Source organism: Melopsittacus undulatus, chromosome 1, assembly GCF_012275295.1.
Source record: "Melopsittacus undulatus isolate bMelUnd1 chromosome 1, bMelUnd1.mat.Z, whole genome shotgun sequence".
NCBI classification, from domain to species: Eukaryota; Metazoa; Chordata; class Aves; order Psittaciformes; family Psittaculidae; genus Melopsittacus; species Melopsittacus undulatus.
Genome location: NC_047527.1, coordinates 105,236,684 through 105,249,971, shown reverse-complemented (window position 1 = coordinate 105,249,971; position 13,288 = coordinate 105,236,684). Strand labels below are relative to the sequence as shown.

At 38.9% G+C, this 13,288-nt stretch overlaps 1 protein-coding gene across 2 annotated transcripts in view; it reads right to left on the bottom strand.

Annotated features, from left to right (window-relative positions):
* Nucleotides 1–13,288, bottom strand: part of DPP6 (dipeptidyl peptidase like 6) — a 412,441-nt gene that overhangs the window by 91,425 nt on the left and 307,728 nt on the right. For both annotated transcript variants that reach the window (XM_005150038.3, XM_005150039.3), the window contains exon 7: nt 11,815–11,896. In XM_005150038.3, coding sequence (XP_005150095.2) covers nt 11,815–11,896 — 82 coding nt within the window. The remainder of the gene's footprint in view (nt 1–11,814; nt 11,897–13,288) is intronic.

Sequence of the window (13,288 nt, the reverse complement as noted above, 5' to 3'; positions counted from 1 at the left end):
AGCAAATTCAGTCAATAATTTTAGGTAAATCCAGCCATCTGTAAAGTTAGGCAGTTCTTGAATGGTATGAATGGTACAGACCCACATCACTTTGGTATATAATTGGGGAATCAACTGCCTGAAATAAATCTACGTGCAATTTAAGGTTCCCACCTACTGTCAATTACCCATTCAATCAAGAGTGCGTATGAACTTTTGTAGAGTTTACGTGGCAACTTTTTGGTAGCAGCAAGTGAAAGAGGGATGAAGGAGTGTCTTCTGTGAGAAGACACCAGGAGCTGACCCCATATCAGACAGAGCCAGTTCTAGACAGCTCTAAGACAGATTCACTGCTGGTCAAAGCTGAGCCCATCAGTGACTTTGGTAGTGCCTCTGTGACAATATATTTATAAAAGGATAAAAACACTGTGCAGCATATGTGAGAGAGGAGTGAGAAAATGGGAGAACAGCTCTGCAGACACCAAGGTAAGTATGGAAGGAAGGGAGGAGGTGTTCTAAGCACAGGAACAGAGATTCCCCTGCAGCCCTTGGTGCAGACCATGGTGAGACAGGCTGTGTCCCTGGAGCCCATAAGGGTCCATGGTGGAGCAGATACCCACCTGCAGCAGGGGGTTGCCCAAAGGAAGCTGTGACCCCATAGGAAGCCCACTCTGGAGCAGGCTTCTGGCAGGATCGGTAGTCCCATGGAGAGAGAAGCCTGTGCTGGAGCAGGTTTGGTGTCAGGAGCTGTGACCCCTAAGGGGACCCACTCCCACTCCTGAAGGACTGCACCCCGTGGAAGGGACCTACACTGGAGCAGCTTGTGAGGGATTGTTTCCCATGGGAGGGACCCCATGCTGGAGCAGGGGAAGAATGTGAGATGGAAGGAGCAGCAGAGATGAAGCATTATAAACTGACTGCAATCTCCATTCCCAGTCCCATAGTGCCACTTGCATAGAGGAGGCAGAGAAATGGAGAGTGAAGTTGAGCCTGAGAAGAAGGGAACGTAAGGGAAAAGAAAGGCATTTTCAGTTTTGTTTTATTTCTCACTATCTCAAACCGTTATAATTTATTGGCAATAAATTAAATTAATCTCCCCAAGCTGAGCCTGTTTTGCCCATGAAGGTCATTCCTAAAAGGTCCTGCATAGTATTTTCTCACTCAATCCCACTGAGGAAGGGGTGTGACAGAGCAGCTTGGTGGGCATCTGGTACCAATCAAGGTCAACCCACCACAACAGTCCCACAACACAACAGCATGTAGCTTGTTTTTCAAACTTTTCAGTATACAATACTTCCTTAAAATCTCTTATATTCTGTTATTTTTTTTTTTTTGGGGGGGGGGGGAAGGGAGGGATGTCAATGATAGGAATGTTTCGTGCTGAACTGTGAATTACTAGCTACATATTTATATGATTTTACATATCACATTGGCCTGAAAGCCTCAGAAAAATACACAGATTTAACTTCCCAGTATGTCCAGGAAGTAGAAAAGTATTACCTCTTTATTTACATGCAAAGTAACGGGTTGAGGTCTGTAACAAAGTCACAGCACATAACTGGGTTCTGAAAATGTCAGATCACAAACACAGATAGTTTGGAGCTTGATCAAGTTCTCCATGGAAATGCACTCACAGAAAGACCTGTCCGTTCTTCCCTCCATTTCTAGTGCTCTCCAATTCCATCTAAGTATTTTGGAGCTAGCCCTGCTCAAGCCAGGTTTATTTTTCCCACTGACATATGAAGCCTGGAAGCTGAGGACCATGAAAATGAAAAACTGCAAAGAAAGGAAGATATCCTGCTGTTTTACCCAAGTTAAAACTTGCCCTTATTACACAGAATCAGCATGCCCATCCTTGCCCATGCAGCATCTCGAAACAGAATGATAATTGTTTTCATTTTGGGATATGAAGGAAATCTGATGAGCACCGTACTGGAAAAGGTTTTGTCATTTTCCAGTTATTGTACATCAGCTATGGCAGAAAAAATGTGTGATGTATTCAAAATCAGTTCTAAAGCTTGCTGATGATTGGCTATGCATTTTTTAATGAATATTCTGCCAATTTCTTCTTTAAACCTCGTAAAATACAAACTTCGATGTTCAAATAGCTTCCATTAATGCATTGTCATGAGTGTAGTTCTTAACGCATATGACATGATTACACCAGCTCTTATCAATTCTTCAAAAAGGGTGATAAAACCATAAACTGATCAACTGTGAGTTTATATAATAAGAACTATTATTTTAATTAGGATTTTCTTGTTGCCATTTAAAAATAGCTTGATAGCAGGAGAGAAACAAGACATAGGACAAAAAGCTAAAAAAATATTTTCATTCTCTCCATCAGATGGCTCGTGTTTGCAATTTAGGAAGGAAATAGATAACAGATATGATGGAGAAGTGAGATAAAGAATTTTTGAATCAACTTCTTTTTCTTTACAAAACCAAAATGTCATTATTAAACCCAGTGACAAACCCATTAAATTTTTCCACACAGTCAACACATTGGAGAAAATCACATCTTGATAAATTATTAACAGAAAAGGCTACAGTTACAGGTTTTTATACCATGGTTTATCTTTGCTTTAATTCAAAGTAAGAAGCTAACTCCTGACCAAGCCAAGGATTTAGAAGACATGGCAAATAGATAAGGCTTACTTTAATTCAGCTTTCCCCTCCCCGGAGATGGGCAATGGTGACATTTAGACCAAAGTGAGGCCTATACCAGTTTTAAAATGATTCTGTGGGAAGGCTTTCAGAACAGAGAAGCTGAAAACACTCCATGGGGCCACTAAAACTGGTAGTACAGATTAATGCACATAAGAATAGTGCTGATCCATAAACACATCAAAACCAGTATTTATGCCTTCTCTTTGAAGAGTGAAGGCTTGTTTGCATCTGATATCAGTAGTGTAAGGCATTAACTGCATGGAAATCGATGCAATGAAAGGAAATGTAATTGATTCTGCAAAGGAAAACTGTCAGAGTTACTGTAAAAGACAAATGAAAAATCTGCTGCCTTCATTGGCTTCAATTACATATCCAGGAAGGGCAGTGCAGAAGAGTCACCATGTGTAAATATCCTGATTTGAGCTCTATATCTTGGAAATTGCTAATATCCCGTGTAAAATACATATCTAAGACCTTAATTTTGCTTTCACCGCACGTGATCAACTAAGAGACTAAGTTGGAGAGAATGGAAAGGCATCCTCCATGTCTTCAGTTACAGAAGTATTTTCCATTTCTCTGAACAATGTCTAAGACCCATTTAAGAGCTCATGAGAGAGGATGTGGCTCTCCAGCTCTGAGGTGGGATTCTCTCTGGGGCTGGGGGACATGATCACTTTGTCTGTAGAGGCTGGAGTAAGTGAAGGAACAGTGGGAGAAAGTCAGAAGACTGCAACATCAGAGGTGTCAAAAAGGATGCTGGAGGATCTGAGAGACCTTGCATGAAAGAAGGAGCAGGCAGAACCTGAGCTGACAGGGCTAGTAAATGGAGACTCCTGTGAAGGCTGGAAGCTGGTGACTTCAAGCACCATGAGGAAGAGTCCCCAGCTCAGGAGAAGCTAAGCACACCAGTCCATGGGGTAAAGCTTTCATACTTTTCCTGGGAAACTGTCACAGCTGGGTGAAAAATACAGATCTTCTGCAATTGATATTATTCAGCTATCAAGTATTTTCTAGAAAGCCTACATATTGCAATACCCTGTTACTAACAGTTAAGTTTTTTCTAAGATCATCATTCTTACTAAATCACATTTGTGGTGTATCTACAGTATTCAGTAAAGTCTGAAGACCTTTCCTCCAAGAAATGTTAAAGCTTCCTTTTGAAAGCAGAAGATTTTCTAAGATCCTGTGTTTTTAAAGGTCTTTAGAAACAGTCCAAAAGTGGCAAAATCAATATTCTAAAGTCCCATATAATGGGCTATAGGAGATACATTCCCAAACATTTTTCCTTTTGAATTCATCACAGAAGAGATTTTTTTTTGTATTCTCCCAGCTTAGGTCCTTAAGAGCATTAATATTCTTCTCAGGTTTCTACAAGCTTCTTTACATTTTCGACATTGCATCATTCCAAACGCGGTGTGTTTCCATTTGTATTCTGTGAGCAGGCTAATCCACAACATGTACGCATTCTAATCACACCTAGAATCTGCCAGAGTGCAGCCAAATAAGCAATTATCATGATTCTGGAGATTTTAAAATATATGTTTCAAGAAAAATTGATTGTCTTATTTTCTGCTTTTCAGGGAAGAAAAAAAGGCTTATTTCACCTCAACAAAGAGAGCCATGTCTGCTCAGATTTTCTTGCCCTGGATTCTAATGGGGTTATTTTAATTTATAACTGCCTTGTTATATTAAAGAATGTATCAGTAAATGTACCATTTAGTATGGACTCTGATTCTGCTTTTAAGTTCCGCTTGATGGATTATCTTGTATTCTGTAACCTAATATCGCTGACGGTTATGTAGGGCATCACTATAAATTAGATTATTTAATGTGAGATGATACAGCGTTTCATTTTAAATATTTTATTGTGTTATAGAATGAATATTTGGCTAAGGAAAGAATAGATATTACTTGTCAGCATAAAGAAACTGGGATTCAGGGTTCCTTCAGGTAACATCTGACCTTGGAAAGTGAGTTAGAGAGTGTAATATTCCTCTTTAATACAGTGTTTAGTAATAGAAATGATAAACATCTATTCCAGCAGCTGAAGAGTAGAGCTAACAGAACTGTTCCTGAAGCTTTCCCATGATGAATAGCAGTTTCTGGGGAAGGAGAGACCACCACAACACAGGTGAGCTGCTCCACAGTCCCTTAGATGGCACTGCTTAGTCCTGATTGTGGCACCCTAATATCTTTAACTTGATTTTACTCTCACCAATTAATGTTGCTATATAAAGTAAAATATATCTATTTTCAGGGCACAAAACTGCAGCTTTCCGAGAACAACACTTTTCAGAAATACTTATTTCAATGGACCAACCATGGTTTTGTAAAATGCCAGAAACCCTTATGCACAGACCTAAAGCAGATACCTAGCTGTTAGAACTCTGAAATGAAAAACGCATTTAACAAAAGAGACATGTTCAATATCCATAAAGCGCAATTGAAATTAAAGATACATAAACATTTTAGGTCTCTGTAACATAAGACAATTTTCAGTGGAACTGACTCTATGCTAGAGTTGCACTGTTAGGAATTTTGCACTACTGTTATAGTTCAGTCACAGAGGAAGCCTATGGCAGTGTTTCACCCCCAGGTGACGCAGTAAACACTATATTGTCCTATGTCTCATATTTGGATGTAAGAGCTGTAACTTCTTTTCTGATTTATTGGTAAAACTTCCCTGGCAAAGAACCAATTTAATTTTTTTCCACTGAAACCTTTCACGCCCACAAAAAGAGCAACACCTTATTTATAATAAAATCACCTACATCTTTCAGTAACAGTTATTGTAGCATCTTATATTATCCTAAATATCGTGCTCTTTTGCCAGTGATGAAAATGCAGTACCAAGAATGCTGAGATGGGAAGGGACACAACCATTCTCAGCAGAGCACATAACACTGACTGTGCCAAAGCTTCCCTTTGGTGTATGAGGAATGAATACATCAAGCCCACTGATGTCAAAGGAAATTACAATGATATGCAAAAATAAAAATAGGACACTATTGCCACTGTAATCAAAGAGATCAAAGAGCAGAGCGCTCAAAGGAAAATAAACACTTTTGCAATGGAATTTTTTGAATAAAGGGGTGTGTATGTGAGTTTATGGGGGGCGAGAGAGGAAGGAGAACCCCCAACCAGAGTAACTTCTCTAGGTATTCAGTGTACGTGTAATACATTTTACTGGGATTTCACTAGAAATCCCCAACAAAACCCAAACAAAAATTCAAACCAATCCAAACCATATTCTGACACTTGATAAGGGGAAGAAGAAGGGGAGACAGCACATCATTATTCTGAAACTCTTGTTTTTCCAGAATCCAGGGACTGTATAAAAAGATATCAGAATATCCCTCACCATGCTTAAATAGGGCTTATATAGACATTAGGAAGGGGAGGGACGGAATGGGGGAGAGCTTTACTTCCTTGCAACTAGTAAGATAAGCAAGCCAGAATAATTACACACAGCTAAGTATTGACACAGGTGTCACTGCAAAAAGAGATGGTGAGAGAACAGCAGCTTGAAAATAATGATGCAAAAATCTATGAAACAACGGTGCACAAATAGACATACAGCAATTATACACACAGCAGTTCCAAAGCCCTGCTGGATTAGGAACAACAGCGGACAGTTCAGTACCTCCTGTGGAAATGGTTCTCCTCACTTGGTATCTTGCAGCCCTTCTACCTGGAACTAAGCTGGCATGACAGACACAAATTCAGGCAAGGAAAAACCTGCTAATTAGAGGAGTTACTCCAGTTTAGTTCCAGGTGTCATCACTTCATCAGCTTTTTTGTATCTAGGTATCCTAGCTGGGAAGACACTGTGCTACAATCTTAAAACAAATTGATAACAACAAATGAGATGGATAGATTCAGGCCTGGTGCAGCAGGACCTATCATTCAAATGTTTTAATATTTCTCTTACTTGTATTACACTTTTAAAACAGCAATATATATGACAATAAGGGTTTACCAGCATTAGCATTCACTGTTTGAGGACATCAGCAAACCCTCAACATGGCAGGGGCTGAAAAACTTGCTTCTGCTTTTTCTTTTTCCCTGACATTTGCATTTCACTGAAATAGAGATTTCTTAATGCAATTTCTGCACCTGCTGTGAAACATAACTTCTATTACTTTAGAACCAATTATACACTTGATTGCTGCACAATCTACAAGATAAAAGTTAGTTCCTGCTCCAAAAAAGTTGACACTGGAAAAGGTTTATTGACTGTGAATGCTGGAGAAACCAATTTTAACCATTCTGTGGGGTTGCAGTAAGTTCAAGGGCATACAAAACTTCCAGCAACTATAATCCCCTTCCTGTATTTTTTGGTACTTTAAAGAAACAGTGAAAACAGTGAAGAACTGACTGGCCAGGAGAACCTCAAAAAAACTTTCTTTTTGCTGAAGAATAAATACTATGATCTATGAGAGAGGTTTTCTTGAATTATAACTGCTGCCACCAAAGTTGCACAGAACTGCTTCCCCCCCGCATCTGATGTGTCACCGTTATCATTAGTACCTGTCAGGGCTGCTATAGATTCTGAGTTAAAAAAATAAAAAGGAAAATAGCAGCACAGCTTTAGTTCTCCTGCTTTTGAAATTGGAGTTTAACAGCTCCCATGAAATGTATTCAGCGTTGTCGACACAGGCAAGTATTGACTGCACATTATTAGAGCGGGCCTACTGCTTGCTCCCTCCTTTTGACAGGAGGTCCCTATTGTCACATACCTGTACACACCTAGCTTGTATTTCCTTAAAGGAAATATTTTGAACCTGAATGTGCTTATTCTGGGATGACTTAAAGCCTCCTGAAATCTTAAGGTTTTTTGTATTCCTTTAGCCCCTTAGCCACAAATATCCACTAGACTGTCTCTTGCTTCCAAAGCAGTCCTTGACTTTAGCCATGCTGCCAAGCAAATCAGCAAAGGAACCATCTTCACACCATGCTGTATTTTTTCTTGTTTTTGTGGGTTTTTTTGTTTGTTTGTTTTCAGTAAATAAATAGAGGGGTCTAAGCCTGTCAGCCACACAAGTTTCATGAAAACTGAGTTCACGGTCAGTGACGACTGAACCTTGCATAGATATTACTGAGGGAAATGCACCACAGAAACTTTGAGCCCTCTGCATGTGGGCAGAACCTTATTCTAAAAGACGTAACATGTGAAACTGGTAAAATATTCCAGTAAGATCAATTAGCAGAAGCTTTTTATTTGTAGTAGAATTGAAATTTCGAATGTGGGTAGCTGTTGAGTCATAGATCAGAAAAAGAGAAGAAATCTAAGGAGTGAAAGAAGGGATAAACATATAGAGAACAGGGCAAAGGTACAGCCTAAGGCTTTTTTGCAGTCCTATGATGTCATCCACATCCCCATATTTCTAGAAAGCATCACACAAACTGAAGATAATACAGCCTATTCACTGAAAACCATCAAGGCCAGTGGGCTGATGTTAAGGGCATACCATGAAAATGGTAGATTGTGTTTATAGACATTTTGCATAGTCATTTGCACCCACAAATAGTGACTATATCATACTGCTATTCCAATTTAAAAGTATTTTTCATTCATTCTACAAAGGCATAAATGATGGCTTATGTAAGGCAAGTGAGAGGAGTGACCCTTTAATAATTGCCACATTTGGGAATTCTATTTCCTCTTGCACTGAAGTTAGTGGCTCTCTTTCTATTGACTCAGGAGCTTATACTGGGAAAGGCACAATTCTTCTAACAGCTTCGGAAGACTTAATTTGTTAAGACTTTGGCTGAGCTCTGAGAAAGGCTGAAACATTTTTCCAAGGTGCCAGAAGCAAGGGCTTTTTTGCATTCTGATCTTCCGACACAGATTTTCTCAGATCCAATATCTGCCATTATTCATACAGTCTGTTGGCATGTGTGGCATTCTACAGGCTACTAAGAAGTCAAGAACCATGCTCTGAGGAGTTCATCATCTAAAAATTGGCATATAATTTAATGAGTAAGGACAAAAGAAAACAAGATAAATAGAAAATTGCTCCTGGGAAAGTTCCACTGTTTATTTTTAATTGCAAAGGATGCAGATCATTCAGGCTGTTTCTGTTTCAGCTTTGTTTCTTCTTTTTTTAATGATTAGACATGCAAGAGAGAAAGGGGTCATACACAGCCACCAAAAGTTCCCCTAGGAAGGATAAAATAGAAGCTACAAAAGGAATAATAAATTTCAGAACCAAACCTTCTTTCTCTCCTGCCCTACCTCTCCTTTGTGTTGCCAACGAACAAACCAGGAGATTTGAAGGGGAAAGCTCTTTATTCCCTGAAAATTGGGGTATCTTCAAGGTGATGCAAAACCCAGTCACCCACCCTTTGCTCCCACCTTTCCTGGGAAATGCGGCATGAAGTCAGGTTGCAGACTGTGCACAGAGGGGTGCTGCTCTGAGTAGCACTGGGGCTGGCACACACTCAGGTATCTTAGCACAGTTGTAGGACCACCCTCAAATACTCTACCATGTATTTGGTCCTGTAACTATCCAGGACCAGAGGAGCTGACATGTACTTCTCAGTTACTACTTTTCATCTCACTCCACATTTTTTTCTCTCCTTCTCCTTCAACACAGCCCAGCCTACATTTAGCAAACACATTCACATGATCAAGTTTAAATAGACTGATTTTTCTCTGCCTTTGCGCTTGATGTTGTCCCCACAGAAGGAGACATGAATTTCAATGGCAATTCTATTCTGAGTAACTCAGTCCTGAAATACAGAACAGTGAGCATTGTATGTATTCTCTATCAATCACATTTATAATGCTTGCAGATTTTTTAAGAAAAAACATAATTTTTCATTACCCTTGGCAATTCACTGCTGATCATTAGCTATAAATAGATTATATTGATGTATATAAAAGCCTGCTTATTTTATAAATAACTGCTATAACTTTATTTTAAGATAAATGACTGGCAAGGAAAATAGCAAAAAAGGCACATTTGTTAGAGATATGCAAGATAATGCTTAAACTACCACCCTGATTCCAGATGTGAGAGCAGGGAACGCAGCTGAATTAAAAGCCAATAGATTTATATATTTGGAAGCCAACCTATCCCCTTATTTCTCATCCCACCCCCTTCCTCCTCCAACCAGAAACAAAAGAACAAAATCCACTGTTGCAAGATAATACCAAGATTTACATGAAATTCAGTAGTAACAGGAATATTTGAAGGTACTTCAAAAAATTCTGCCATGTGACCCAAAGAAGGGACATGTGCTGAACTTGAGGTCTTAGGGAATTCTTAGGGAATTAAGTTTTCAATGTATATTTCTTAATAAAAATTGGTGGCTAATGATATAAATTATTTCAGCATTAAAGGATAAAGCTGAGAGTACAGAAGACTTATTCTGGGCTGTATATACTGTCCTGTTGTATGTATAATTTATCCATTTTGACATGAATAGCTTTTCTTTCTGTATAGTTATGTTACTTTGGTAGAGAAGGCAATGGACAAAGTAAACTGGTCATCTTGACTTTGGTATGAAAACAAAGTTAAACCTTATTTCCAAAGTGGAAGTTAAGTACACCCATTCAGCTTGGTAAAACTAACATGAACGTGGATTGATAGCATTCTGTGACTCAAGGTGCTGAAGGCACACAAGTTTACAGCAAAACTACACTGAAGACAGGAAGATTCACTTGTGAAACAGGAAATCACTGACTCAACTCACTATTACCTTTCAGATAGTACATGTAGCTTTTGCTGTACAGTGTGAAGCTCATTTCATTAGACTTAAAATAGAAAGAGCTAGTGAACACTAAACGAAAAAATGCTGGTCTGCTTTTGATTTCTTTGCCAGGTCCTAGAGGTATTCTCCAGTTTCAATCATAATGGATTATCAATTGATTGTACATTGTCATCAGTTGGCCAGAAGCCTGATGATGAGGTCCCATTGGTCTTCACCAACATAAGAGTTTGGTCATGATTAGACCCCAATCTCTGTGAATTGGTGCAAACTTATCAGCAGTGATGTGCTGGGCAGCAGACTAAGGAATTTGAAATGTCACATGTTAGAGGATGAAAGTGGGGCATGTTTATGTGTGCAGGGAAAAAAATGAGCTCCTCAGAAGTCATTTTGCATAGAGGTAAAGGCTGCTGCATCTTGACTCCTATCAGGTTTGAGGCCAATGACTCTGTCAAACTTGATTTTCTCGATGGAGCAGAGGAGACACTTTCCTGTTCCTGTATCTGTTATGTTTCTCCCCCGCCTGATTTGCAGACTGGCAATTATAATGTCTCCTATTGCTGTTTTTTAAATCACAAAATTCAAAACCAATCTAGTTAAGGACACAGACAAAAAAATCCCCAAGAGAGGACTGGGGACAGGAGACATATGCCAGATTTTCTCAGATAATGAGCTTTTATAGCTCATTTCTTGGTATAAAAATTCCATACCAAAAAAGAAGTTGTCACTTTTTCTTTTCTTGTTACAGTAAAAAGAGAGTGTTTGGAGTATTTGATTTGCACCAGGAAATGAAACCAGGGGATCTGGCCAGGAAATATGTGCTTTAAAACCTGGGCACATCCAAGATGGCAGTGGCTGAGGGACAAAACACTGGAGATTTCAGGATTTTTGCAGTATGCAAGGCTCCATAAAACACAATGAATCTCTGATAAGTGGTTGTATTATTGAAAAAAAAAAAAAGAAGAAGAAAACTGAAAATTTTCCAGAATTCACGCCTGTCTATTTTGCAAACAACTACAGGGCAAATTCAGGGCAAATCCATTCTAGACAGATACGTTCTCCAAACAGGGAAGCCAATATTAACATATCCCTAGTGCCAAGTTTGCAAGTCTGAAGACACCCTTGTGAAGCAATGATATGCTAACGAAATCACACTGCCTATTATGTCTATAATCTGTCCTGTGTCCAACACTGGGAAAAGCAGGTGCATCCTCTCAAAGAGCTTTCATAAAGGGCTCTTTCTGTGCATTTTTAGACACAATTACTTTTCAGTAAATGTATATATTTAGGAATTTTATAAATAAATTACACGATGAAGCAATCCCCATAGCAAAACTAACCGCACAGATTTTTAAAAAAAACTAGTCAATAAAGAATTATTCTTTCTGTACTTCCAAACAACAGCAGAGTGGTCTCTAAATTCATTCGCACACTTATTCTTGCTCTTACCAGCTGTTGCCCTTTTGGACCCCAACCAGCATACTGAAGCTTTGCATTGCTGACCTCAGGGGGATACAAATTCTGGGGATCCCTGCAAAAAGAGAAAAGTCAGATTTCAGCTTCAGAAATGTCCTTAGTTAAGCTGGTGCAACCCTGTTTTGGAAATCCACCATGACCTCATGAGGTGTCTTTCAGCTGACATAATTTAACATTTAGTGCCAGATTTCAGCAGATTTTTTTTACCGTAAGGTAAGCACCATACTGCTTGCAAGCATTGGTAAGATCAAGCATTGAAATGACAATTTCTGTTTCTGATATGAAGTTTAACATATTAGTTCCACTGCTGACTTGCCTAAGCCTCAAAAATTAGTCAAGGGATGGCAAACAAAGTATTTGTATTGATCAACACTTATGATGTTCGCAAAGGATAAACAATAATTATATTTTTGAATCATAATCCTACAAGTAAAATAAATTTCATCTTCTTTACCCCATAGTTTTTCTGCCTAATAATTTTCCTTTGAATATGATGACAGAAAAGTTTAGCAACTGTGTAACAATTGATATGTAGCCTGGCTTTGAAGGGAAAAGCTCACATTAATACCAAATACCTAATTTTTTTTTAGAAAATAAAATTGAAATGCTTTTCTTGTTCCTTTCATCCATTACCTTTGTTTTATAGCAGAACATCAGTGAGACATAGCAAATGCAATATAGAAAAAGGAGGGTTTTTTTGGTAAATGTCAAAGCAGCATAACATCATTTTATCACAGCACAGACAGTGTTGCCTTACTGTATTTATACTCTGAAGTCACATTGCTATCACTATGTATATAGTAATATTCCACAAAAAAGAACAGCAATAAAGCCTGGATACAGTATGCCTCCTTAGCGGATCTCAAACTGCTTTAAAAAGGGTATTACTATCAGTGGTCTACAGATAGGAATAACAAGGCAATTTTAGGTCATCACCACTTAAAACCAGCAAAAAGAACCAAAGCCTTCCTTGTCTTTAAGAAAAATTCCTTCTCTTCTTGTACACAGTTTATTTCTTCATTAAAGGCAATGTTTTCCAGACCATATTTTCAAAACAGAACAAAACTGAATGCAATAATTAGACACTAAGTGAATTCTCTTTATTGCCTCTTTTGTGCCCTGGTGCTCTACCACACCACCACTGCCCTTTCATGCAGGAACTCCCTTGGCTGCACATTCCCACTGCACTGTTGTAGTTTCCCTCTTCCATAACTCCTGCAGTTGGTATAGCAACTTCTGCTTTCCTGCTGGAAGATGTGTATCAGTGGTTACAAATTATATTCCATGTCTGCAAGGCCCCTGGGAAGAGGTCCACAGAGCTGATTAAATTGCTCAAGATGACAAGTTTGATGTAGATGGGATCCACTAGGAATATGGAGGAGGAAGAGTGGTTTGTTGACACACACTGACCCTTCAAGTCTCAGTGTAATGCAGGGTGCCCAGATAG